General features: G+C 55.1%; 1 protein-coding gene across 1 annotated transcript in view; it reads left to right on the top strand.

Annotated features, from left to right (window-relative positions):
- The window catches only part of SLC25A17 (solute carrier family 25 member 17), a 96,400-nt gene extending 70,573 nt beyond the window's left edge, over positions 1–25,827 (top strand). The window contains exon 9 of the mRNA XM_051834057.2: positions 3,322–25,827. Within this exon, the coding sequence (XP_051690017.2) occupies positions 3,322–3,370 (49 nt within the window). The 3' untranslated portion in view covers positions 3,371–25,827. The remainder of the gene's footprint in view (positions 1–3,321) is intronic.
- The last annotated feature ends 436 nt before the right edge of the window (positions 25,828–26,263 follow it).

Here is a 26,263-nt window from a genome sequence, read left to right as displayed (position 1 = left end):
ATTAGATAAATGGATGAAGAAAATAAAAATCACCCAGAATTCTTCCACCTCTAAAACACCATTTTGGGGCCGGTGTTGTAGCACAGTGGGTTAAGCCTCTCCCTGGCAACACCGGCATCTCATATGAGCGCTGGTTCATGTCCCAGCTGTTCCACTTCCCATCCAACTCCCTGCTAATGGCCTGGGAAAAGCAGCGGAAGATGGCCCACGTGTTTGGGCCCCTGCACATACATGAGCGACCCAGATGAAGTTCCTGGCTTCTGGCTTTGGCCTGGCCCAGCACAGCTGGGGAGTGAACCAGCAGCGGAAGAACGTAACTCCACCTTTCAGATAAAGTCTCTTTGTAACTCTACCTTCTTTCATCCATTGAGGCCCGAAGGTAATAGTTCCTTCCTCAAAGGCTTTGAGGAGATTAGATGAGCTAAGATTAGGTCATAGACTAGGTCTTGGCTCATCCTAAATGCCCTGATGTGACGTTGGCGGAGTTCACCTCCACTGCCATTCAACAGTTGTGGCGCCTAAGGCCGGAGCCCTTTATTTTACCCAGGGACAACTGGGTGTCTTCGGGGTAAGTCCTAGAATCTGATTGAGAAAGGAAAGATAATAGATTCATAAACTTGGCATGTCATTAATCACTTTCCTCCTCTGAAATGCCGAGAGCCTGGCTCCTCTTGATCCATACTCGAGGGCGCTTTCCTGGGCGCAGGGCCCCTGTTCGTGAGGCGTGAGCTGGCTGACCACCTTCATGGTCTTTGCTTACCAGGCAATCATTCACCTGAACTGCTCTCCCGAGCACCCGGGCGGGAGAGTGAGCTGTTTGTAAATCGTCCCCGGGAGCAGCGGCCTGCTCACTGGACACAGGGCCGGATGACCCAGGTCAAGCCCTAACGGTTCCTTGCTTCCTCCGCTGGTTGGGCTGGGCGGCTTTCGGCGGCGCACCCCGCATCTTGGAAGCCTGGTTTTGTCTTCTTTTTTTTTTTTTTTTTTTGACAGGCAGAGTTAGACAGTGGGAGAGAGAGACAGAGAGAAAGATCTTCCTTTGCCGTTGGTTCACCCCCAAAGTGGCCGCTACAGCTGGTGCACTGCGCTGATCTGAAGCCAGGAGCCAGGTGCCTCCTCCTGGTCTCCCATGTGGGTGCAGGGCCCAAGCACTTGGGCCATCCTCCACAGCAGTCCCAGGCCACAGCAGAGAGCTGGACTGGAAGAGGGGCAACCGGGAAAGAATCTGGCGCCTCGACCGGGACTAGAACCTGGGGTGCCGGCTCTGCAGGCAGAGGATTAGCCACGTGAGCCGCGGCGCCGGCCGTTTTTGTCTTCTAAAGAGTGGGTGTTTCACGTGACAACCTCAGAAAGGTGTTAGAAGACTCGATTAAATTCAATAATATACAAGGAAGTATAGGAGAAATTAAAAGACATGGTATGGTTCTGTCATTCTGTGTCCTTCACAGTTAACATAAACCCGGTACCCCGATTCCCTGTGTGTCAGGGGGTTGCTTTTCTGTTCTCCAGCACGCCTGCTGGGAGCGGGTTCTGGAAGCACGCCCTGTCCAGTGGCGGGCGATGTGTCACAGTGAGCAGATAATTGCAGGGTCAGGCTCTGTGCTTGCTGCTGGCTCCCACAGTGGTCCGGCTTGTTTATTTCCATCTGATGGAAGCAGACTGATGATCTGTATCGGATCCTGTTCTGTCACGTTCTCACTCAGTCAAGCATCATCCGATTAAGGATACAGCTCCAAGGGGAAGAGCGTCTCTGTTGCAGCAGAGATTGTATCTGTGGCCTTTTGGGAGACCACCCCATGGTGTGGCGTGCTCCCTAAGAGCCCGGTCTGTAGCTATGGAAACTGCGGCCTCCTCCAGGCCGGCGGTGTGGGCGGGGCAGGGGCAGTGCTGGCTGTTGACTTCTGTCTCCTTCACTGTAGCTCAGAACATCCAAGGACACGGATGGCGTAACGGAGAGCATCGCCCCCACCCCGCAAGCCGTGTCATTTACCCTTTTGTAGAATTAGGTGCAAACCCAAGAAGATGGAGTATGAAGAATTGCATGTTTTAATACCTTTAATGATGCCAAAATGATCTGTGGCACAGAGCCCCGTACTTGCACACAGTGGGAATTAGAGGGAGAGCGAGAAGAAGAGAGGAGAGAGTGTTTCCATCCAGTGATGGAATCCCTAAATGTCCACAACAGTCTGGGACGGGCCAGGTGGAAGCCAGGAGCCAGGAACACAATCCAGCTCTCCCACATGGGTGGCAGGCTTAGCTGCCGGCGGCTTACCCGGCTGCACCACAACGCTGGCCCGAACCCCTTGCTTTTTATATGTCAAAAGAACTCCAGTGAAATTTATCATATTTTTACACTCTGTCTTGGTCTTACCATGATTGGGTTAATAAGCCTCCTTCCAGGGTCTACTTTTTGTATAGAAGGATCTTTCTGGTTCCAGTGTGGGAGTTGGGGCTATACAAGTAAGGAGATCACTTAATAAACAGACTCATAAAGCAAAAGACTGCAAATTCCAGCTGTTACCCCGCGATACCCGTTGAAGGGACCCCCAAACTCCCACAGATGCTAAATTTGTTTCCCCCGCTAACTCTGAGGGCACCTTCTCCCTCCTGTTCCTGGAGTGTGGGAGGTCACGGGGCCCCTACGTGGCTCATCACTTCCTGCAGGACAGGCTGTGCACTCAGACAGGGGAGGGGGCAGCCTGTGGATTTCGAGGGGCACCTGGAAGACGTCTCCTGCCAGCCGTTATTATTAACTGATGAAATTCACCCACGAGAAGCTGAATCATCAGAGGATTTGCTGAGTACCTGTCAAGCCCCAGACCAGGCACTTGGCACTGGGAGTAAACAAACGAATAAGACGTGGTCCCCCCCTCAGAAGCTCCTGGTCGAGGGAGAGTGAGGAGACTAGGAAACCAATAGTCAGGCGGCTGTGCAGCAGCTCCACTGTGAAGCTGCAGGAGGATGCACACCCCCGCCCAGCCGGGGGAGGCGGGGAGACAGCGAAGCAATGATCCCGGCACTGGATCTTGGTGGAGTTGATTAGCGATCTCTTGTTTTGTGATGTTAAGCATCCATGGAGGATAACTGCCTATATCTACTAATCTGTTAGGTTTTGCAGAATGACAGTATGTCTTTTTTTTTTTTTTTAAGATTTATTTATTTGAAGAGGAGAGAGAGAGAGCACTTCCATGCACTGGTTCACTCCTCAAATGGCCTGAAAACCAGGGGCTGGGCCAGGCTGAAGCCAGGGGCCTGGAACTCCATCAGGTCTCCCACATGGGCGGCAGGGAGTATTTGGCCCATCTTCCTCTTTTGTTCCAGGCACAGTAGCAGGGAGCTGGATCAGGGAAGCGGAGAAGCTGGGACTTGAACCTGTGCTCCTGTATGGGATGCCGGCACTGCAGCAGCAGCTGACTCGCTGTGCCACAACGCCAGCCCCACAATACCAGTTTCTAAACAGAAGCTGTAATAAATCCATGAAGTCTCACTACGGGGAGAAGGAGTTTCTCAAGGAGGCCTTCTTTTTGTATTTTTTTAATGGACAGATAAAGTTGTCTATATTGATCATGTGCAGTATAATGTTTTGAAATAAATGTACACGGTGGAGTGGCTGGATAGAGCTAATTAACCTCCCATCAGCCTCCCATCATCGTCATCATTTCTGTAGTGGAAACACTTAAAATCCACTCTTTCCGCAGTTTTCAAGAATATGATATGCTAATTGCAGTCACTGACCTGTGAGGACCTTCCCCTGGGAGGGCGAGCAGGCTGTGCTGGCCTGGGATGGATGAGGGAGAAGGGGCCGAAAGCAGGGAGAGGAGGCAGGAAAACGCGGGTTTGCCAGTGAGGCCATCGTGGCCAGAGCATTGCTTAATGGGATGAGATGAGACCCCCTCCCCTGGGGACCTGGTGCCTGCCACATCCAAGCCGGACATCGCTGAAAACGACATGTCAGAGCCGGCTGGGGGCTGATCGTGGCCCTCGCAGGCTGCAGTGCGCCGCGAGGAACTTGGCCATTTGCACTTCAGAGGGACGGCAGCAGAGGAAGGACCTGGCCGTAGTCTCCAAGCCTGGAGGACTGAACGTGCGTGCGTTCACTCGAGTGGAGCATTCCACCAGCAGCCAGAAACAGTCACTTGGTCCTTCGAGTGCTTGCCCGTGTACCAGGAGCCAGGCGCTGAGGGGTGGGCTCTGTCCTCACCTCTCGCATTTAGGCAGAGAAGGGGGCGTGCAGCCCTCCCAGGAGCAGGATTCCCAGCAGCTGCCCGCTGCCTTATTCTGGAGACCACACAACAGCACCACCACTCCCATCCCCCTCGCGAGGCCAGGAAAACGCTGGCATCCTGCTGTCCACAGCAGTGTACGAGGTTTGTTTGTGTACGTTTGATTAGTGGGAATCAGGTGGTCAGTCCCTGGGAACTTGGCCTCGTTTTGTAGGCAGCAGGAAAGGCGCCTGTTCATTCATCCATGTATTTGATAGACACTAACTGAACACCTGTGCGAGGGCTAGAAGCCGAGCGGTGCTCGGAACCCAGAGGAGCAGGGCACGTCCCTGCCCCCAGGGCTCACCGCGGAAAGATTCTTTATTTTATTTGGAAGGCAGAGTTAACAGAGAGAGGGAGAGACAGAGAGCGACAGGTCTTCCATCCGCCGGCTCTCTCCCCAGATGGCCTCAAAGGTCATAGCTGGACCAGGCCAGAGCCAGGAGCCAGGAGCTGCTTCTGTTGCCGGGTAATGGATGGAGAAGACGTGTAGTCGGCTCACAGTCCTGGAGATGGAAGAACATGGCCCGGCCTCTGCCTGACTGTGGGAAGGCCCCATGGTGGATGGCGTCATGGAAGGGGCCCGTGCAGAAGGGAGGTCACGCGGAGAGGCAGCGCTGTGGGAGAAACAGGAAGTTCGTTTAGGTGGGCTAGAACCCTCTGACCCCTGCAATGGAACCCTGTCTCTTTAACTGTGGGCTTGATACGCCCTCCCCTTCCCAGGACGCACCTGTCACATCCGGGACCACATGCGCCCCATGCGCATAGACCATCCCCTTCCTCATCAAAAGAAGTGGAAGGCGGGGAGAGCTCCCTGTCCAGCAGGAGCTCGCGTGCGGTTCCACTCTCGTTTTCTCTCCTCGCCGGAACGCGCTCATTGTGCTGCTTCCGGCCGAAGACGGACCTCAGGCAGCCTTCTGCTCTCCCACTCCTGGACAGGCCTTCCCCGTCACAGGTGCATTGTCAGTGTCTCTTGTCTTTTGACAAGGGTTATTTATTTATTTAAGATTTAAGGTTTATTCATTTATTTGAGAAGCAAATGGCTGCAATGGCCAGAGTTGCGCCAATCCAAAGCCAGGAGCCAGGAGCTTCTTCCAGGTCTCCCATGCAGGTGCAGGGGCCCAAACCTTTGGGCCATCTTCCACTGCTTTCCCAGGCCATAAGCAGCTGGATCGGAAGAGGAGCAGCTGGGACTCAAACTGGTACCCATATGGGATGCCGGCGCTGCAGGCAGGGGCTTAGCCCACTACGCTTGCAGCTAATGCAGACCCTGGGAGGCAGGGGTGTGGCTTAAGTAATTGGGTTCCTGCCACGAATGTGGGAAACTTGGATTGAGTTTGCAACTCCAGGCTTTGGCCTCAGTCCAACCCCAGTGTGGGCATTTGAGGAGTGAACCAGCAGATGGGAGCTCCCTCTTTTTTTTTTTTTTTTTTTTTAAGATTTATTTTATTTATTTGAAAGGCAGAATTCCAGGGAGAGAGACAGAGAGCTCTTCCTTCTGTTGGTTCACTTCCCAAATGGCTGCAACAGCCAGGGCTGGGCCAGGCCGAAGCCAGGAGCTTCAGCCAGGTCTCCCACGTGGGTGGCAGGGGCCTTAGCACTCGGGCCATCCTCTGATGCTTTCCCAGGCTCATCAGAAGGCGCTGGATCAGAAGTGAAGCCGCAGGGACTGGAATTGGCGCTCATATGGGCTGCCAGAGTTGCAGGCAGCGGCCTAACCCACTATACCACAATGCCAGCCCCTTTTTTTTCTTTTAAGATCTGTTTATTTGAAGGGGACAGTCACACACACACACACACACACACACACACACACATGAGGGAGCAGGGAGGGATATGAAGAGCCCTTCCATCAGCTGGTTCACTCCCCAAATAGCTACAACAGCCGGGGCTGGACAAGGCCAAACCCAGGAGCCCAAGTCTCTGCTGCTTTCTCTAGGCCCATTAACAGGGAGCTGGATCAGAAGTGGAGCATCTAGGACTTGAACCCGCACTCCGAAATGGGATGCAGGCAACATAAGCGGCAGCTTAGCATGCTGGCCACGACACCAGCCCCAGGAATTCTCTTTCTCTCCCTACCTGTCTCTGCCTCCCAAATGGATAAATGTGTGTGCCTTAAGTGAGTGAACTCAGAGCAGGGGCAGACACAGTGGGAGCGACACAGGAGCCTGCGTGACTGTGCGAGCCCCCTGTGTTTGAGGGATTTCTGTTCCTCATCAGAGTGCCGCCTCTTCATGCTAACGAGTCCACTTCTGTTCCTGCCTAGTTTTTCTTAGTCGTTGTTATCTGTGATTCATCACCTCATTATGCTTTGAGGCCATTAAAATGGAGACAGTGTCACTCAGAAGAACATGAACACAGCAAGCCCCGTGGGGTCTCACTTGATGACCAAGGCTAACGCTCAGAAAAGTCAAAAGTCCAGGCATTAGCACAATAGGAAGACAAAGAGCTTGATTTAACTAATAAGCAGCTCAGTGCCTGCGGCTTCCAGCTGTATTCTCTCGACTTCCCTTTGAAGTGCTTGTTTCAAAGGGCATGAATTTATCCGTGTTCAAGTCACTGACTTGTTTATGATGGGCGCTTGTGTGTTTGGTTTGTGGTGAGGACGGATCAGCTGGGAGAAGCGCGGATTCCTGGACTTAAGAAACCCTCCAACTGTCTTATTTTCCAAATTTCATTGACAGCGTTTGTTTTTAATTTATTTTTGTTTGAAAGACAGAAACGCACAGTGAGAGAAGGACAGAAAGACAGAGATCTTTCATCTCCTGGTTCCCTCCCCAAATGCCTGTCAACAGCTGGAGCTGGGCCAAGCTGAAGCTGGGAGCTCAGAACCCAAACCGGGTCTCCCACCTGGGTGTTAGAGACCCAACCACTTGGCGGCCGGCTGCCACCTCCGGGCTGTGCGTTCGTAGAGACTGGAATCAGAAGCAGAGCTGAGCCTCAAATCCAGGCACTCTGATACGGACGCGGCGTCCCTACCCAGTCTTAACTGCTGGGCCAGATGCCTGCCAATCAGTGTCTCCCTTTCCTCAAAGGAATTGTTTAAAGATTTATTTATTTATTTGAAAGGCAGAGTCACAGAGAGAGAGCAAGAGAGGGAGATCTGGCATCTGCTGGTACACTCCCCAGGTAGCTGCAGCAGCCAGGGAAGCGGAGCGGCTGGTATTTGAAGCAGCGCCCGTGTGGGATGCCAACCTCTCAGGTGGCGGCTTGATCCACTACACAACCCGGCCCCCTTCTAAGGCGTCTGAGAGTAGCCCTTGGCTTGAAAAACCACTTAGCTCGCAACAGCAGGCTCCCTTTTTCACCTGCAACTGCTCCTCGTTAGACACTGGTGATTTCAGCAGGATGCCTGTCCCCCAACGTGTCACCATGGCTCCCCTGCGCTCTGCTGTCACCACGGGGCCCGCTCCTCTCCAGCCTGGGCTGTCTTCCCTGCCTTCCACCCAGGTCTCTCCTCCACGAAGTGGAAAGGAGGGAAGTTATTTGCTTCCCAAGCCGATGTCTTTACTACATTTGCAAAATCGGGTCTCCGATGTGTGTCTCGGTGTGGCTACAAGCCATGACTGATATAATATTGGATTTCTTTCTTTTCTTTTTTTTTTTTTTTTTGACAGGCAGAGTGTACAGTGAGAGAGAGAGACAGAGAGAAAGGTCTTCCTTTGCCGTTGGTTCACCCTCCAATGGCCGCCGCGGCTGATCCGATGGCAGGAGCCAGGAGCCAGGTGCTTCTCCTGGTCTCCCATGGGGTGCAGGGCCCAAGCACCTGGGCCATCCTCCACTGCACTCCCTGGCCATAGCAGAGAGCTGGCCTGGAAGAGGGGCAACCGGGACAGAATCCGGCGCTCCAACTGGGACTAGAACCCGGTGTGCCGGCGCCGCTAGGCGGAGGATTAGCCTAGTGAGCCGCGGCGCCGGCAATATTGGATTTCTTTAAAGAGGGAGACTGACCTGTGGCCCCAAATGAGAGCTTCCTGGACAAATGCTGAAACAAGTTTGAATAAAAAGTACTGCTGCCATTGGGCACCCGTGTAACGGTTAACAATGAAGACCTAGGGGCAGGCAATTGACGTAGTGGTTAAGTTGCTGGGTGGGAGGCCTGCACTCCATATCGGGGTGCTGGGTTCAGTGCCAGCTTCCCACACGTGTAGACCCTGGGAGGCAGCAGTGATGGCCCAAGTAGTTGGGGAGACCTTGATTGAATTCCTGGCTCTGGCCTGGCCCAGTCCCGCCCATTGCAGACATGTGGAAAATGAACCAGCAGCAAGGCACTGGCTGTCTCTATCTCTGTCCCTTAAATTAAAAATTAAAATAGGGGCCAACCTTGTGGCACAGTGGGCTAGGCTGCTACTTGTGCATATCGGAGTGCCAGTTCGAGTCCCAGCTCCTCTGCTTACTATCCAGCTTCCTGCTAAGGTGCCCGGGCCCCTGCCACCCAAGTGGGAGACCTGGATGGAGCTCCTGGCTCCTGGCTTCGGCCTGACCCAGACCAGGCTGTTGTGACCATTTGGGGAGTGAACCAGCAGATGAAGTTCTCTCTCTCTCTGACAGTCTGCCTTTAAAATAAATGCATATTTAGGCAACAGATAAAAATGAAGACCTAGTTTGTTGCACTCTAATACGATGGCGTCTGGGCCCCTCTCTGGCGGATGGGGTGGATTCCTTATTTTGAAATGTCATTACGGTCCTGTGACGGTGGTGAGTTCGGACATTCCTCTTTGACCTGGTTGGCCACCATGGGGTGCGACTGTAAGGTCGGCAGTGCCAGGCTTGGAGAGCGATCCTGTCCCATCCTCGCCGGAAGCCTCAGGCCCAGGGCCTTCTTGTGGCCCGGGCAGCCTTGGTGGCACAGATGGACAAAGCATGGCCGAAAAGGAAACCAGAGAGAGGACGGGAGAGGGAGCCAGTGAGGGGAAGGAAGAAGGAGGAGCCCAACCCCGAGGAAGAGGTGAAGCCTTCTCCCGGGCCCCCAGCGGAGGGGAGACCCCAGCTTGCAGGCAGCGCCGCTGGGAAGCCGCGAGTGCAGGAGTCTAGAGCGTCTGCTCACGAGGTCGTGACAGTCTGAAGAAGGGTTCGCGTGGGGGCGATAAAAGCTCCCGTCTGGCATTTTCTCCTGCGCTTGCTTTCTGCTTGGGTGGAGTGACGTCGTAGACAGGGGGAGTCACCGTTTCTTGGAAGGCTAAGCCTCAAGCGAACATAAATACTTAGCTGTTCCTCTCTCCCTGCCCCGGCCTGCAGACTGCCTGGTGCCCTGGGTGGAAGGCGGGCAGAGGGTAGCAGGGAGGACTGGGTTAGGCTGCACAGAGGAAACCCAGCAGGGTGGCATGACAGAGAGGGGGCTGTGTTTCTCATGGCCCAGCTCTGGGGGCGGTGAGTCCACAGCTGACCCTGCCCCCTCTCTTCCCTCTGACCGCCTTAGCACGAGCATCCGTGCACACGGTCCTGCCGGGATGGGTTAGGGCAAAAGGTACGAGAACGTGCTGGCTGCATTTACCCCTTTTCCAGCAGATTCTCACCTCCTTCTTCAGCGTCGTCACGTGGCCGTCCCAGAGGGCAAGCGAGCTGCTGCCCTGAACCAAATCGTGTCGTTAAAGGAAGAGGTGGGGGGGGGGGGACCAGATGGAAACAGGCAGTGGCGGTGCCGGCCGCTCGGGTCAGCAGCGACAGCTCCGAGAGGCATGGAGCGTAGCCATGGGAACGCAGACCTGTCTGCGCATTTTTCTGTCAATTCTCAGCCACTTTAACTTCAAATGTTGCTCTCGTCCATTCTCTTCGCTTCAGCAGATAAACACTAGACCTCCCCACTCCGCAGCTTGCTCTCTGATGTTTTCCGCCCCGCGCCCTGCTTTGATGAACACTCCGAAATGTCCTCAGACCTACCTCCGAGTCACTCATTTCCTATCCACAGTATACTTTTATTTTTAAGATGTAGTTATTTTTTTTTTAACTACATGGTCATTTTTTTTTTTAGTAGTGTCTTGCCCATCTTTATTCTAGTTTTCAGAATATAAGGTTAGGGCTCAGTGAGTCACTCTGCCCTTTCAAATCAATCGATCAGTCTTCGCTTTGCTGACAGCTTTGGTATCTGACGGCCTGCATTTGGATCTCAGCTCTGCCTCTCATGAGCTGGACAGCCCTGGCCTCACTGTTTAACCTTCCAGGGCGCCCGTCATCAGCTCCAGGCTGGGACTAGTGGTAGCTCCCGTGTCCTGGGATGGTTCTGCGGATTAGGAGTCCTGTAGATGCGGCACTGAGGCGCTGCTGGCCCCCGAGCAGTACGCAGTGCGCTCCCACTTTCCCCTCCTGCGCTCTGTGCGCTTCACTTGCTCAGTTACCGCCGCGCTCTCTGCAGAGCAGGGGTTGTTTTTTTTTTTTTTTCATCTGTTTTGTGCTTCTGTCCCTGCTCGCCTACAGCAGGGCCTGGTGCAGGGCAGCACCGAGGAATTGCCGAGCACGTGAGTGAGCACACAGGGCTCTCCACTGACTGACTGCTAGACTGCAGGCAGCTCTCCCTTGGGAATTTTTTTAAAGATTTATTTACTTACAGGAAAAGCAGAGTTACAGAGAGGCACACACAGAGAGAGAGGTCTTCCATCTGCTGGTTCACTCCCCAGATGGCTGCAACGGCCAGAGCTGGGCTGATCCAAAGGCAGGAGCCAGGAGCTTCTTTCGGGTCTCCCACGTGGGTGCAGGGGCTCAAGGGCTTGGGCCATCTTCCACTGCTTTCCCAGGCTATAGCTGAGAGCTGGGTCGGAAGTGGAGCAGCTGGGACTAGAACCGGCACCCAAATAGGATGCCGGCACTCAGACAGCAGCTCTACCTGCTACGCCACAGCACCGGCCCCTGCCTTAGAAATAAAGCACACACAAGGCCATTCAGTGACTCACTGCCCATCATTCAGTTAAGTTAGAAATTACCAAAACGTCCTCCTCACAGCATACATCCAACCTTTAAGAACACTTCTCTGTCAGGGCAGGCTTGACCTAGCAGTAGAGATTGGACTGAGTACCTGGGTTCGGTCCCCAGCTCTGGCCCCGACTCCAGCTTCCCACTGACGCAGGCCCTGGCAGGCAGTGGAGGCCCTGCTGCCCACGTGGGAGCCCTGGGCCGAGTTCCCAGCTCTGGCCTCACCCCAGCCTCCCTGGCAGTTGTGGGTGTTTGGTGAGTGAATCAGTAGATGTGTTTCTCTCTTTCCCTCTCTCTGTGTGTACTTCTCAGTTAAGTTCATAATTTTTAAAAGTAAAACACTTCTCTCGGTAACTCACGGGCCAGAGAAGGAATCGTGATGCAGGTCTGCATTGTTCAGAGCTGAGTGGTGATGTGCTTGTCTCAGATAATACTGTGGGATGTCATGGACTCTCAGCTCCAGGGAGAGCGGTGGCCTCCAAGGCTTTCAGGACAGAGAAACAGCCAAGCGGGGAAACTCATGGAGCACCTGGCCCTGGGCAGGGAGGCAGGGCCGGCCAGAGGCTGCTGCTCAGTTGCACGTCGTGGGGGTCCTGGCATCCTTAGTAAGTCACCAGGCCGGGCTACGCGGACCCCTTGCTCCAGCCAGGGCTTCTGTGCGCCCACTTGGGTTTCCTGTTCCCCACCTGTCTCCCCGCAACAGCCTCTTCCTGAGCTCCTCTCACTGGACCCCAGTTCAATGATAAACCGCGTTCTCCCTGAAACCGAGCCCGTGTCGCGCACAGGCAGGCCCCCGCCTCTCGCCGTCGCCCTCGGCCCACGGTGTCCTCGCCGGTCCTTTACCAGAAGGAGCTCACTGACTGGAGAGAGCGGCCCCGCTGGCCCTGCAGGGTTCTGATCCCTGCACTCAAGGCGCCATAGCTCCCCCAAGGCATAACCCTTGCTGGCCGGTCCTGTCCAGAGGGGTTTGTGGGCATTCCAGGCGGGGGCAGAAGGTGACTGCCGCTCACATGCAACCCCCAGACCACCCGAGCCACCCGGCCACCACACGTTCCCTAAGCGCACAGCATCGCCGACCAGGCAAAGGAAGGCCACGCGCGCCGCGGACCAGCCAGGAACTGTGCACGAGCTGACCACGCGCCCCTCAGCCCCGACCTCAGTCTCTGAGAATAAGAACCTTCTCCCCTACCCGTCGGGGAGCCTGGGAAGTAAGCTGCCCGGCTCCTTGCTCTGCGCTGTGCCGTGCACACCTCCCGGCTGTACCACCCCGTATCAGCGACTGGCTTTCTGCACAGCGAGCGAGCGGACCCAGGTTTGGGGGTTCTGTAACATCCTCGCTGTCTTCATTGTTCCCCAAGAACCCCACTTCCTGCAGCCCCCACAGAAAGCTATTTCTCATTATCCCCCACTGTTGGACCTAGGGATCTGGTGTGTGCACCCTCTCTCTCCAACACCTCCCACCACCACGCACCCAGGCCCCTCCACCCACCCCCTGCACAGCTCCCTCCCCGTCACTTGGGTCTCTACCCGGCTTCATCCTGGTTATTGCAACAGCCTCCTCATGGCTGCTCTGCCTCTGCTCTCCACACGGCAACTAAACCCAGAATGACCTTTTTTTAATTATTTATTTGAAAGGTAGAGTTACAGAGAGAGGGAGGGACGTCTTCCATCCTGTGGTTCACTCCCCAAATGGCTGCAGCAGCCAGAGCTGGGCTGAAGCCAGCAGCACCCATATGGGAGGCTTAGCCTACCACACCACAGCGCCAGCTCCCACCCCCACCCCCACCCCCCACCCCCCACCCCCACCAGCTGTCTACATCCGCTGGGGGGCTTCCTGCAACTTCCCTGGGCAGTGAGCTGCTGTCTCTCAGCTGCGTCTCGGGCACAGAGCAAGGCGTGGCGGTGCCGCCGGCCAAGACCCTGGCGCACCTGCCAACTCTTAGAACTGCAGAGGTCCTGCTGTTCAAAGTGCGGGGACTGTGGACAGACGACAGCTTCTGCTGCGCACCTGGGTCTTCAGGAATTGCGCAGTCTTGGGGTCCCCCCCACACCCCGAACTGCATGTGTCAAGTTCCTAGGTGATTCATTTGCACCTGCAAACTTGGGCTGATGGGAAGGTGAGGGAGAAGAGCTTTCCAGGTTCAGGCTGGGCTTCTCCTTTGCTCTGGTGAGCATGGGGTGGGGGCGGGGCGAGGCCAGGGCCTGCTGGAATGACCAGCACGCATCCTAGAGTGAATCAAATCAATGCAAGCTTTGCAATTTGGATCTGGAAGAGCACTGATCACTCTGGAAACGGCTGACAATTTCGGATTGCTGCTGTGCCGCTGTGAATAAGGCAGACGGATGCCAGTATTAATATGTGAAGGACCTGGCACAGCCTCAGTTAGGAGAAGGGCTGAGCACACTCCCGTTTACTGGAGTGGGCACGAAGGGGGAGTGCAGCAGCAGGAGAGGAGAGGAAGGGAGACCCTGTGGCCTGGCAACCCGAGGGGCTGTGTGCACGTGACGCTCACCCAGCTTGTCCCACCCCTGCTGCTTATAGAGTCTTCCCCGGCACTGACACTTGAATAATGGCCCTTAAGCTTCACTTTCTGAAAGGCTCCAGTAAGCTTGTATGGATGCAAGATAGATCTGCAGGGCAGATCTGAGCCGGCTCCCAGAGCCAGGAGCGGTGAGGATAGCCTGAGGGCCAGTACATTAGGAAGAGAATGCAGATTGGTGCCTCCTCTAACAGGGCCCCAACACGTAGGGGAAAGAGGCGCAGGACAGAGAGGAGACAGAATACGAGCTCGCAGCCGGACCGAATTTATTCAGGGAAAATAAACTCGCAGAGGTCAACCACCTGCCACCATGCTCACAGACGGCACAAGTGGCAGAGGCCGCGACCCCTGCAGGCCGGGCCCTTTTGTACCGTAGGTGGGCTAGGGTGGGGATGGGGCAGTAGGTGGAGGTGAGCTCTCCATCCTGGTTCTCCAGGTCTGGCCCACGGGCTTCCGAACCTGGGGGAGAATGCAGGGAGTGAGCCGGGGTAACAAGAACCTAAAATGGCTGAGACCCATCCCTGTTCCACCAGGGTGCCCAGGAGAGTGCAGCTAAGGTGGGGGTGCTGGGCTGAGGTCTGCGTCCGCGAGCAGGGGTACAGGGATGTGGTCCCACTTGTTCCTGGCGTTCTCGTGGCCATACATGAAGTCGCTGGAGCAGAGAGGTGACATGGTTTACATCCACCAGCTAGCAAATGACAGCAGTGGTGTTATGGGCTGAATGACGCCCCCTCCAAGACATGTTGGAGTCCTAACCCCCGATGCCATAGAACATAGCCTGATTTGGAAATAGGATCACTCACTGCAGAGGAGTGAGGGGCCCTTCAATACGACTGGTGTCCTTATGAGAAGAGAAGGAAGACACGGGAGGAGAGGGTGTGTGACAGTGGGGCGGGGGCTGGAGGGGTGTGTCTATCAGCCCGAGAGCCAGGAGCTGGAAGATCCAAAGAACTGTGCTTCCCCACGCATTTCCTCACAGCCCTGCCAACAGCTTGATTTTGGACTTCTGCCTCTGGAACTGGGGAGTGATTCTTTTTTAAGATTGATTGATTGATTTGAAAAGCAGAATGTCAGAGGAGGAGACAGAGAGAACAAGATCTTCCATGGGGCTGGCGCTGTGGCCTAGTAGGCTAAGCCTTTGCCTGCTGTGCCAGCATTCCATGTAGGCACCGGCATCCCATATTGGCGCCGGTTCATGTCCCAGTTGCTCCTCCTCCAATCCAGCTCTCTGCTGTGGCCTGGGAAAGCAGTGGAAGATGGTCTAAGTGCTTGGGCCCCTGCACCTGCGTGGGAGACCTGGAGGAACAGGATCAGCCCAGCTCCAGCCTTTGCGGCCATCGGGGGAGTGAACCAGTGGGTGGAAGACCTTTCTCTGTCTCTCGCTCTCTCTGTAACTCTACCTCTCAAATAAAATTTTTACAAAAGAGAGAGAGCTCCTCCATCTTCTGGTTCACTCCGCAAATGCCATAGCAGCCAGGTGGGGCTGGGCCAGGCTGAAGCCAGGAGCCTAGAACTCCATTCAGGTCTCCCACGTGGGTGCAGGGGCCCAAGCACTCGGGCCGTCTTCCACTGCTTTCCCAGATGCATTCGCAGGGAGCTAGATTGGAAGTGGAGCAGCCAGGACTTGAACTGGCCCTCATGTGAGATGCCAGCCGCTTAACCAGCTGCACCACAACCCGACCCCTATTTCTATCTGAGGCACTTTGGTGTGACATGGACAGAGCCATGTGGCATTCTTGGGCCGATGGTGTTTACACGCCTGGTGGCAGCTCCCCCGCCACGGATCTCTTCCCTGCTCCCAGTGATGGGGAAGCGGGAACCCTGCTCCGAGAGCTTCCCCGGGGCCCAGCTCCTGTGTGGAGGGAGACTTCAGGTGCCGGGATTGCATAAAGATGGGGGGGTCCTGGAGAAGTAGGAGATTATTGAGGGAAGGCTCGCGGGAGAAACAGGTAAGGGCAAGATTCTGGGAAAGACAGGGTGCCAGGAGAAGGCGGACTGGGCTCCCCAAGACGCAGGGCTGAGCTGTCTTCCTCCTCCACCCTCGCAGTCACTGGGCCGGGGGCGGGCCTTTAGAGGAAGGAGGGTCCAGGCGTGAGCCGTTGGCAGCCGGCACCTGCAGCAGCTCCCAGCCTGGCAGGGCACCCTCGGCACCTGCTCGTGGAACCCCGGCTCTGTGTCCCCCTGGCCATGCCACCTGAGACACCAGATAGAGCCCAGGCTGTGCCTTGTCCCAGAACGTGTGTTTGCACAGTGATGGTGGGAGATGGGGAGGCGGGGGTGGAAAGACAGAACTAAGCAGATGGCGGATACCCAGGTCCCTTCGTAAGCGACGCTGGCGGAAGTGCAGGGGGACGAGGTACTGGCTGTCTCCCTCATTGCTTAATGATGAGAATTCCAGGAACGACACAGATCCTCTGCCTTCCTCCTCCTCCGGCACTCATTAGCTAAATGGAAGTTTGACTAAACCTCCACATTGCTTAAAAAAAAATCAAGATTCAGTTCAATTAATTTGTGCAGGTTTTCTTAATAAGCCACTGGGGTCCAGAGGTGTCTGGAGTTCATTGTCAGCTCCTTGGAATGATGCCACGCCCTCCTGCCTCCCCATCCCTAAGCCTCACAAACCAGACCATGCCAAGCCTTCCTTGGCTGCACTGCCAAGGGTAAAACCAAGGGCAGTAGCCCCTCCTTCCTTGGAGCTGGGGTGATGGGTGCAGTGGGAGAATGGAGAGGAGAGATGCCCCCCCCACCAGCATGGGGCGTCCCCTGGGGAGACTGGTCTTCAGGACAGTGGCCCTGTCCCTCTGAGCAGGTGGCTTGCTCTGCTGTCCCACCGCAGACTTTCTTCGGGCTCATCTAGGACCCTTTGTCCTCGCTTGTCTGTCTGCTCACGCCCGTTTTTATCCGCTGCCTCCGAGATCTGGGGATCCAGCCAGCTTCTGGCGTCATCGCGGCCTGCAAAGGGAGGCGAGGATGGGCTGGCCTGCCACAACAGGCTGGCAGGGCCGCCACTCACACAGCCCACCACCAATGCCCTGTGCAGCTTCCCCGCCCCCACCCCAACCCCAGTCCCAGGCTTTTGCCCCTGCAGGCCCCCTGTGGGAAACCTGCCCTTCTCCTGCCACCAGTGCGCCAAGGTGCTGGCACCAACAGAAACTGCAGTTCCTCCTCCTGGAGGATTTCATTCCTTCCCGCCGTGGGAGCACTGAACTAACCGAGAAATAAAGTCCTTGGTGGAAGGGTCTCAGCGCGGGCAGCAGGCGGCAGGCTGGCGGCAGGTGCAGGCTTGCCTGGAGTCCTACGTTCACCCCAGGGACTGGGCCGGGGCAGTGCAGGGTGTGGGCGCAAACAGGGAGCCAGAGAACCGGCCACGTTTCACTCATGTCTCAAGCAGGCACTCAGCTTGCAAGCTGGCTACGCCCACTCGTGTGTGTGTGTGTGTGTGTGTGCTCTGTGTTGAGAGGCGTGTAGTGTTGTGTGACATGTGGGCAGGGTGTAGTGAGAGGGTGAGATATGTCTGCAACAAGTGTGTACCTCTGTGTGTTGTGTGTGTATTTGTGAGTGTGCTTGTACTGTGGCGTGCAGGGGGTGTGTGTCTGCAGGTGCGTGTGCTGGTACAGGGGTGGGGGGAGAGGGGAAGGAGGACATTCTGTGGCATTCGGACTGGTTTAGGACATTCGCCTTTGCCTGCAGCCTGCCAGAGAACGGTCCCTCAGCACAGATGGGGGCACGCCCAACAAATTTGAACTTGTTGGACAGTTTCTTCATAATGCACATTTTCCATGGACTTTTTGAAGGACCCACCCGCACTGTATGCATGGATTTCCAAATGTTTGCACCAAAATAGAATTATCTTTTAACTCCATTTTTCATAACTTTTTTGAATTGCCTTTGTGTTTATTGGTTCTCCGTCCAGATCAAAGCTTTTTAAAGAGCTGTGCAGGGGCAGGTGTTGTGGCGAAGTGGGCTAAGCAGCCCCCGGGGTCTCAGTCCTGGCGACTCCACTTGCAATCCAGCTTCCTGCTAATGCACACCGGGGACGCGGCAGGGATGCTCAGTGACTCAGTTACTTGAGTCTCTGTCACCCACGTAGGAGACCTGGATGCAGTTGCAGGCTCCTGGCTTCCGTCTGGCCCAGGCTGACTGCTGGGTCCGTTTGGGGAGTGAACCAGGGGATGGAAGATCCATGCCCCCACCCCAGCCTCGTGTCACTCTGCCTTTCAAATAAATAAACCTAAAAGAAAAAGTTGTGCCAGGGCATCTGATGCATAGAACTCCCATCTCCCAGACCCCATCAGCAGGGATGCAGACCAGAGGTAAACAGGGATTTTTATTGTTTTTTCAAGTCTGGTGAACTAAACGTAACATAAAATTTACCATCTGCATCGTTTTCAAACACCTGGCTCCGTGGCATAAACGTGCGTTCACAGTGTTGTTGGACCACCAGCGCCATCCGTCTCCAGAACTTTCCATCGTCCCAGACCCTGTCCCCACTGCGCAATAACTTTCCGCTGCCTCCTGCACCCAGCAGCCTGTGCACACACTGCCGTCTCTGGAGCTCCTGGCGCGGGGGGGATCGCACCAGCTCCAGCACCAGCACCGTCTGTCCCCCAGGACGCAGCAGCAGGTGTGCTGGGCTCGTAGCAGTCCACTGTGTGCATGACCGCATTCGGAGACGGGACCCTTGCGTCGCACCCACCTTCCAGCCACTGCGAATGGCGCCCCTGGGAGCGAGCGTCTCCTCAAGCCCCCACTCGCAGACGTGGAGTCGCTGCATCACATGGTGATTCTACTTTGAATTTCTGAGAAACCATCCAACTGTTTTCCTCAGCGGCTGTACCAGGATTCCAATCTCGCCACATCCTCCTCAACACTTGTTCTTTTCATCGTAGCAACCCTGGTGGGTATGAAGCGGTATCTCATGTGGCTTTGATTCCTTTAGTAGGGTTGCCTGTCTGCCTGAACCTGTTGGCTGTTTCTAGAGCTTTTGAGAAATATCTGTTCACGTCGTTCACCCAGTTTTTAATTGGGTTCTCGTTTTGTCATTCTTGAGCCGCAGGAATTCCTTGTGTAGTTTGGATATTAACCCCTTGTCAGATATGTGATTTCCAGATATCTTCTCCTGCCCCACGGGGTACCTTTTGACTCTGTTGACTGGGTTTTTTCAAAGTTGTATTTATTTATTTGAAAGAGCGATAGAGGGAGAAGCAGAGGAGAGAGAAGTCTTCCATCCACTGGTTCACTCCCCAGATGGCTGCAACAGCCAGTGCTGGGCCAGGCAGGAGCCAGGATCCAGGAGCCAGAAGCCAGGAGCCAGGAGCCAGAAGCTCCCTCCAGCTCTCCCAAGTGGGAGGCAGGCACCCTAATACTTGGACCAAAAAGTGATGGATGTGAATCAGCCATGGAGGTCTTCTGCCCCCTGGATGGATGGGCGTCACAAAAGATGTCAGGGCCTTCCATCCCCACCCCCAAATGACCTACAGGTGGTCTCTGCGCTCAGCTGTGAGTGTGCAGTTTCAGCGCCTTGTGCTCAGCCCCTGTGGGACTGTTTGCTGTGCTGTCCATAGGTGAGTAATTTGAATATGCAGTATGCTTCCATGGCACAAAATCCACAGGGTACAAAAGCAGAACGTCAGCCTCCTCCCACCACCCTTCCACCCGCCGCTCCCCAGAAGTAAGCAGGTCCTTGTGGTTTCTTCCAGAAATGACCTAGAGTATCCATACGCATTTAAATACTCATTCTTAAAAAAAAAAAAGATTTATTTATTTGTTTGAAAGGTAGAGGCAGAGAGAAAGAGAGAGAAGTCTTCCATCCACTGGTTCACTCCCCAAACGGTTGTTATGGCTGGAGCTGAGCTGATCCAAAGCCAGGAGCCAGGAACTTCTTCCGGGTCTCCCACAAGGGTGCAGGGTCCCAAGGACTTGGGCCATCTTCTACTGCTTTCCCAAAGCATAGCAGAGAGCTGGATTGGAAGTGGAGCAGCCGGGTCTTGAACCGGTGTCCATCTGGGATGCCTGTGCCTCAGGTCAGGGTGTTAACCCGCTGAGCCACAGCGCCGGCCCCAACTTTTCTGTCTTCTTAACAGCTGCGTACTATTCCATTGATGTTTGGTGAGCATTCCAGCTACTTCCAGTTTGTCCATTACAATACCATAGAATGAACATTAGGATTATTCTTTTTTAATTTTTATTCACTTGCTTGTGAGGCAGAGAGAGCGAGCTCCCATCTGCTGGCTCACTCCCCAAGTGTGAAGTGTGCATGACGGCTGGGTCTGGGCCAGGCGGAAGCCGGGAGCCAGGCTCCCCGTCTAGGTTTCCCGTGTGGGCGGTAGGGACGAATCTGCGATTTGGGATACTGGCATCCTGACAGGTGTCTGGGTGGCTGGGCCTGAGCCCCGCCCCCAGGATTATTCGTGAGTGACTTTCCAGCCCCACAGCCCACACTGAGACACCTCCCGAGAAAAGGTGTCGCCTCTGTCGTCGGGGGACCACCAAGGGCGCCCAGCACCCACTGCCTTGGTGGGCCCTGGGGGGGATTCCGCCCAAGCTCCTGTTCCACGGCGAGGCAGGGCTTCCCTGGAGGCTGGGCTCTGCGATCCCTGCACTTGACGGCCGTGCCCTCTTTGCTTTGGCCGTTCTCAGGGTCCGGCTTATGGACCACACCTGCAGCTGTGCAGGGCGCTTTATCACAGCTCAGGAAGGCTGCTCTCACTGCTGCTGTTAGGATTCCTGTCCCCCTATTTTCCTTTCACTTCACGTCTCAACTCTGTTCTATTCCCGGCCACTGCATATCTTCAGGCCTTCAGGTTCTTTGTGTGAGAAGTGGGTACACACACACACACACACACACACACACACACACTGAATATGAATGTGAATAGAATACCCAGAGGCCAATCTGCCTTGGCCCTGTGCTGCCCAGGGACCCACGGCACGGGCCTCCCCACCCCCTGAGCCCCTGCGGGATCCCCTGGCCCCTTCTCCAGGCCGACCCTGTGGCCCAGCATCCTCACTTTCTGGTCACTGCTGTGGAATCCCAGTCCATCCTAAAGCTTCCATGGCCTCCTGTCCTTAGACCAAGGCTCAGGAGACTCCCACCCTCTGTAAAGCCTCACCCTGAACAGGTGCAGTGGGCGGGGCTGGGAGGTGAGGTGGGAGAATTCCTGCAGCTGCACCTGCCCAGCCTCGGGGACAGCTCCGGGTCCTGTCCCTGCAGCCGCCCGCACGCAGTCATCCCACGTGTGCCCACTGGCTTCACCCCACCCACCAGTGTTCTTTCGTCTCAGTGTGAGAAAGCAATTTGCATTCAGCCAGCAGGATTAAGTAAGATAGATGGAGGCAGCCTGCTTTCTCACCGCATAAACCTCTCATCTTGCGGGGGCTGCTGTGCCGAAGGCGGGTGGAACGGTTTTGCGTAAGTGTGTCCCCTGCAGGCTGCGTTTCAGATCCGTGGCTCATGTGCCTTAGAGGTGTGGGTGAGCGCACAGCTGGGAGTGCTGAGCACCAAACACACTTGAACCCTGCCTGGTGCGGCCTCCAGCTCCTGCTGGGGTCTGCCCTTTAAAGTGACAGGGAGGGAGGGGCCAGTTCTGTTTGCAGTCCCTGGGGTGGGCCCCCCGCTTCAGCCTGAGCCCGGCTGTGGGACTGGGATGCCCAGCTCTGCAGAGCATCAGGGGCCCTGCTCCCTCCGGGGCTTCTCGCTGGGGAAGGAAAGCTGCAGGAGAGGAGAGAGAAGCAGAGTGAGGTTCTTTCCCAGGGCTGAGTGAGACCTTCCCAATCCTTAGCATCTTACATGGAAAATGGCCACTGAAGATTACTGGGCTCCGGGGTGGTGCTGTGGTGTAGCAAGGTAAGCTGCCGTCTGCAGCCGTCCTGCTGATCTACTTCCGATCCAGCTCCCTGCTAATGCGCCTGGGAAAGCAACAGAAGATGGCCCAAGTCCTTGGGCCCCTGCACCCGTGTGGGAGACCCAGCTGAAGTTCTAGGCCTCTGGCTTCAGCCTGGCCCAGTTCTGGCCATTTGGGGAGTGAACCAACAGGTGGAAGATTTCCTCTGTCTCTCTGTAACTTTGGCTTTCAAACAAGTAAATTAAAAAAAGAAAGGAAGAAAGGAAGGAAGGAAGGAAGAAAGGAAGGAAGGAAGGAAGGAAGGAAGGAAGGAAGGAAGGAAGAAAGAAAAGAAAAAGCAGCCTAGTAGCAGTAGCGGGTGTTTTAATGGCTCCTGCTGCTACATGCCAGTCAGCAATCTAGGTGCTTGACATACCGTAACTCACTGAACCCTTACAACACCCTCCGAGCGTACTATCCCCATTTATCAGAGAAGAACACTGACACTCAGAGAATGTGGGTCATTCGCTCAGGTTCACTTGGCTGGTGAGTAGCAGTGCTGGGATTCGAACCCAAGGAATCAGGTCCAAATCTGTGCCCTGAAGCAGAGGGGTGCAGGGCACCCATGGCACCTGGTGCTCACAGGTGCATCTGGGTCGCTGGCGCCCAAGCCCCCGCTCCTGGCTGGACCTGGGAGGGCAGCTGCACCAAGGCTGATTCTCACGCCCGTGCCTGGGGCCCCTGGGCCTGGGCTCCCGTGCTCTGTGCATGTCCTGTCTCCCGGGAAGGCCTGCCTGAGTGTAGCCATCACGTGGTCTGGACGCAGGATAGGTGCCTGCTGGGAACCAAGAAGATGCTGCTGCTTCTAGCACCGGAGCCACGCCGGATGCTCCCCCAGGAAGCGCTGACCCTCTCGCTGAGTGACCGTCACTCCTCCCCCGGGTGGCCCGGGCTGGAGACATCGCTTCCTACTCTGCTGCTTTCTGTCTCAACTTGAGGTGTGTCAGAGTGCACTGATCTTCAACAAAGGTGCCAGGGCACACAATGGGAGAAGGACAGCCTCTTCAACAGGTGGCGCTGGGAAAGTAGATAACCATGTTCAGAGACGTGAAATTGGACCATGTACAAAATTCCATTCAAAATGAAGACCTAGATGTCAAATAAACAGTCTTCTTGCCATTTGTCTGCGCAAAGATTTTTTTTTGGATCCGACCCCACACGCACAAGCAAAAATAGACAAATAAGATTGCATCAAGCTAAAAATCCTCCGCATAGCAAAGGAAGCCATCAGCGGAGTGGAGACAGCCATGGGATGGGAGAAAAGCCCTGTAAACCACATGTCTGATGAGAGGTTAGTGTCCAAAATATATTGAAGACTCAAACAGCTCAATAGCAAGGAAATAAGCAAACTGAGGAGCAAGAGGGAGGCATTTGGCCTAGAGGTTAAGATCTGCTCACGCAGACCCTGAGGGCAGCAGGGTCCCGACACCCGCGTGGGAGACCTGGATGGAAGCCCCAGCCCTGGCTTCAGCCTGGCCCAACCCTGGCTGTTGCCAGCATTTCAGCACTGAACCAGTGGACGGGAGTTCTCTGCTTCTGTCTCTACGCCTACCAAATAAGTAAATAAAATGTTAAGGTATTAAAAATGGGCCAAGGGCTTGCTAGCTCTTTCTGAAAAGAAGACATACAAATGGCTAACAAGCAAATAGAAACTGTTCAGAGGCCGGCGCCGCGGCTCACTAGGCTAATCCTCCACCTTGCGGCGCCGGCACACCGGGTTCTAGTCCCGGTCGGGGCGCCGGATTCTGTCCCGGTTGCCCCTCTTCCAGGCCAGCTCTCTGCTGTGGCCCGGGAGTGCAGTGGAAGATGGCCCAAGTGCTTGGGCCCTGCACCCCATGGGAGACCAGGAGAAGCACCTGGCTCCTGGCTTTGGATCAGCGCGGTGCGCCGGCCACAGCGCACCCGCCATGGCAGCCATTGGAGGGTGAACCAACGGCAAAAGGAAGACCTTTCTCTCTGTCTCTCTCTCTCACTGTCCACTCTGCCTGTCAAAAAAAAAAAAAAAAGAAAAGAAAAGAAAAGAAAAGAAAAGAAAGAAACTGCTCAGCATGGCTAGTGATCAGGAAAAGTGTCAGTCAAAACCATAACGAGCAGTCAGCTCATACCTGGTAGGATGGCTGTCATCCGAAAAACAGAAGATAACAAGCGTGGATGTGGAGACAAGGAGCCCTTGAACACTGCTGTTAGGAGTGTAATTGGGACTAACGGGTTAGAGAGCAGGGTGGAGTGTCCTGGGTTAAGCAGCTGCTTGGGACTCCACACTGGACCATTTTGGGGTAGCCAGCTGGAGTCCTAGCTGCCTGGCATCAAGTGCTAGGGAGATCTGCATGAAGTTCCCGGCCTGGCCCTCGCTGCTGCAGCATCTGGGGATCGAGCCAGTGACTGGAAGATGTATCGCTCTCTCCCGCCCCCTCTCTCTGCTCTTTCAAGTAGATGAAAACAAAACAAATGCTTTAAAAATGGAGCTATATAAACCCGAAAGAAATGAAATCACTACCCCAAGGGGATATCGGCAGGCTCGTGCTCACAAGAGCCAGTGTAGGAAATGGGCCTAACTGGCCGCCGGGGAATGGGTAAGGGAGAGGTGGGAGATAGGGAACTAGTGGAATGTCACTGTCTTTAAAAGGAAGGAAATGGAGTCACTTGCGACAACATAGATAAGCCTGGAAACGCTCTCCTGAGTGACGTAAGCTGGCCTTGGAATCGAAATGCTGAGCTGGCAGCAGCAGGTGGTTGCGGGCTGGGGGAGGGGACGTGCAGGCTGTTGGTGAAAGGGTGGAAGTTTCGGTTCTGTAGGATGAGAGAGATCTGGAGCTGTGCTGTGCACCTGAGGCCGGCTAAGGCAGCGCGTCCTCATGTTTCCATCACACACAGAAAAGACGGTAACCGGCCGGCGTCATGGCTCACTAGGCTAATCCTCCACCTTGCGGCGCCGGCACACCGGGTTCTAGTCCCGGTCGGGGCGCCGGATTCTGTCCCGGTTGCCCCTCTTCCAGGCCAGCTCTCTGCTGTGGCCCGGGAGGGCAGTGGAGGATGGCCCAAGTGCTTGGGCCCTGCACCTGCATGGGAGACCAGGAGAAGTACCTGGCTCCTGGCTTTAGATCAGCGCGGTGCACCTGCCGTAGCGGCCATTGCGGGGTGAACCAACGGAAGGAAGACCTTTCTCTCTGTCTCTCTCTCACTGTCTATGCAAAAAAAAAAAAAAAAAAAAAAAAAAAAAAAAAAAAAAAAAAAAAAAGACGTAACTAAGAAAAGGAGAAAAGGAGTGTGAACACTACAGAAACCTCGAAAACAAAGGCCCTGCCTCACCCCCACGTTCCCAGAGTGCTTTGCGGACCTGCGGCTGTGGCATCACCTGGGCGCTTGTTGGAAATGCCGAGCGGCAGGCCCGCCCAGCCCTGCCGGCCCGCAGCGGCTGTGTCACCCAGGAGGCTCTCTCTTCCTGACAACAACTTGAGTTCGAAAAGCGTGGCTTGGCTCCCCCACCCTCCCCACCCCCAGCTAAGGTACCAGCGTCCCCTGTTTTGTGTGTTGAAGCCTGTTTTAAAAGCACATTCTTCTAATCTCCTCCAGTAATTACCTGCAATTTTCCAACCTCATTTGAAACCCAAATCCTCCTTGATGTCCGTCAGCTAATGAAGACATCATTATCCGACTCGGGCCTCAGAGCATTGTCCTGGGAAGGGAGGCGGCCCCCTGCCCGGCCTCGTCCCCACCTCCCTCCTGCCGCTCCGGCCACACACAGATCCTGGGAATCTTCCACTTCTCTTGTCCACTACCAGCCGCTCTTCTCACAGCTCAGGGCCCGGCCCTTTCCTCTTGCCCTGGCTGATTGCTCTGCGTCCTGCGGGTCTCAGCTCCAGCACCACCTCCGGGAGGTGTGTGGGGACCCGAGCCACCTGGGGAAAGCGCAGTGCCGGCCGGCAGTGTCCCCTGCCCTCCCGGCTACGTTGCCTGGTGTGCCTTGTGCACCGCGGGCTAAGGCCTCGGCACATCTGTGACTTAGTGCCTGCCTCCTGTAGATCAGGCACATGCAGTTCACCTCCCTGTTTTATTTGCTTTTGTTGAAATTATAATAATAGATGCTAATTATGTTTTCCAAAAAGCTCTCCAGAAGGGAATAAGACGAAAAGTATTATCTTTTTTCTCTCTCGGTTCCCTCCAATTGCGAAGGTAACCACTGACAACAGCTTCCAACATTGTATAGCCCTTAAAAAAAAAAAAAACATAAATAAATCACGCTGTAAGGATTTTTTGTAAGGGGCTGGCATTGTGGTGCAGCAGATTAAGGCACAGCCTGCAACATGAGCAGCCCATATGGTCGCCGGTTCGAGTCCCCGCTGCTCTACTACTGATTCGGCTCCCTGCTAATGCACCTGGGAAGGCAGTGGAAGATGGCCTGAGTGCTTGGATCCCTGCACCCACATGGGAGACCCAGATGGAGCTCCTGGTTACCGGCTTTGGCGTGGCCGAGTCCTATCCATTGCAGCCATTTGGGGGTGAACCAGTGGGTGGAAGGTCTGTCTCTAACTCTGCTTTTAAGTAAATAAAATTAATATACTTTTAAAAAAGGAAGTTTTAAAGATTTACTTATTTGAGAGGCAGAGAGAGAGAGAGAGAATCTTCCACTTGGTAGTTCATTCCCCCAATACCCACAATAGCTGAAGCCAGG

The sequence above is a fragment of the Oryctolagus cuniculus genome, chromosome 11 (assembly GCF_964237555.1).
Source record: "Oryctolagus cuniculus chromosome 11, mOryCun1.1, whole genome shotgun sequence".
Classification (NCBI taxonomy): Eukaryota; Metazoa; Chordata; class Mammalia; order Lagomorpha; family Leporidae; genus Oryctolagus; species Oryctolagus cuniculus.
Note: the sequence above shows the minus strand (reverse complement) of the source record. Positions and strands in the feature narration are given on the sequence as shown.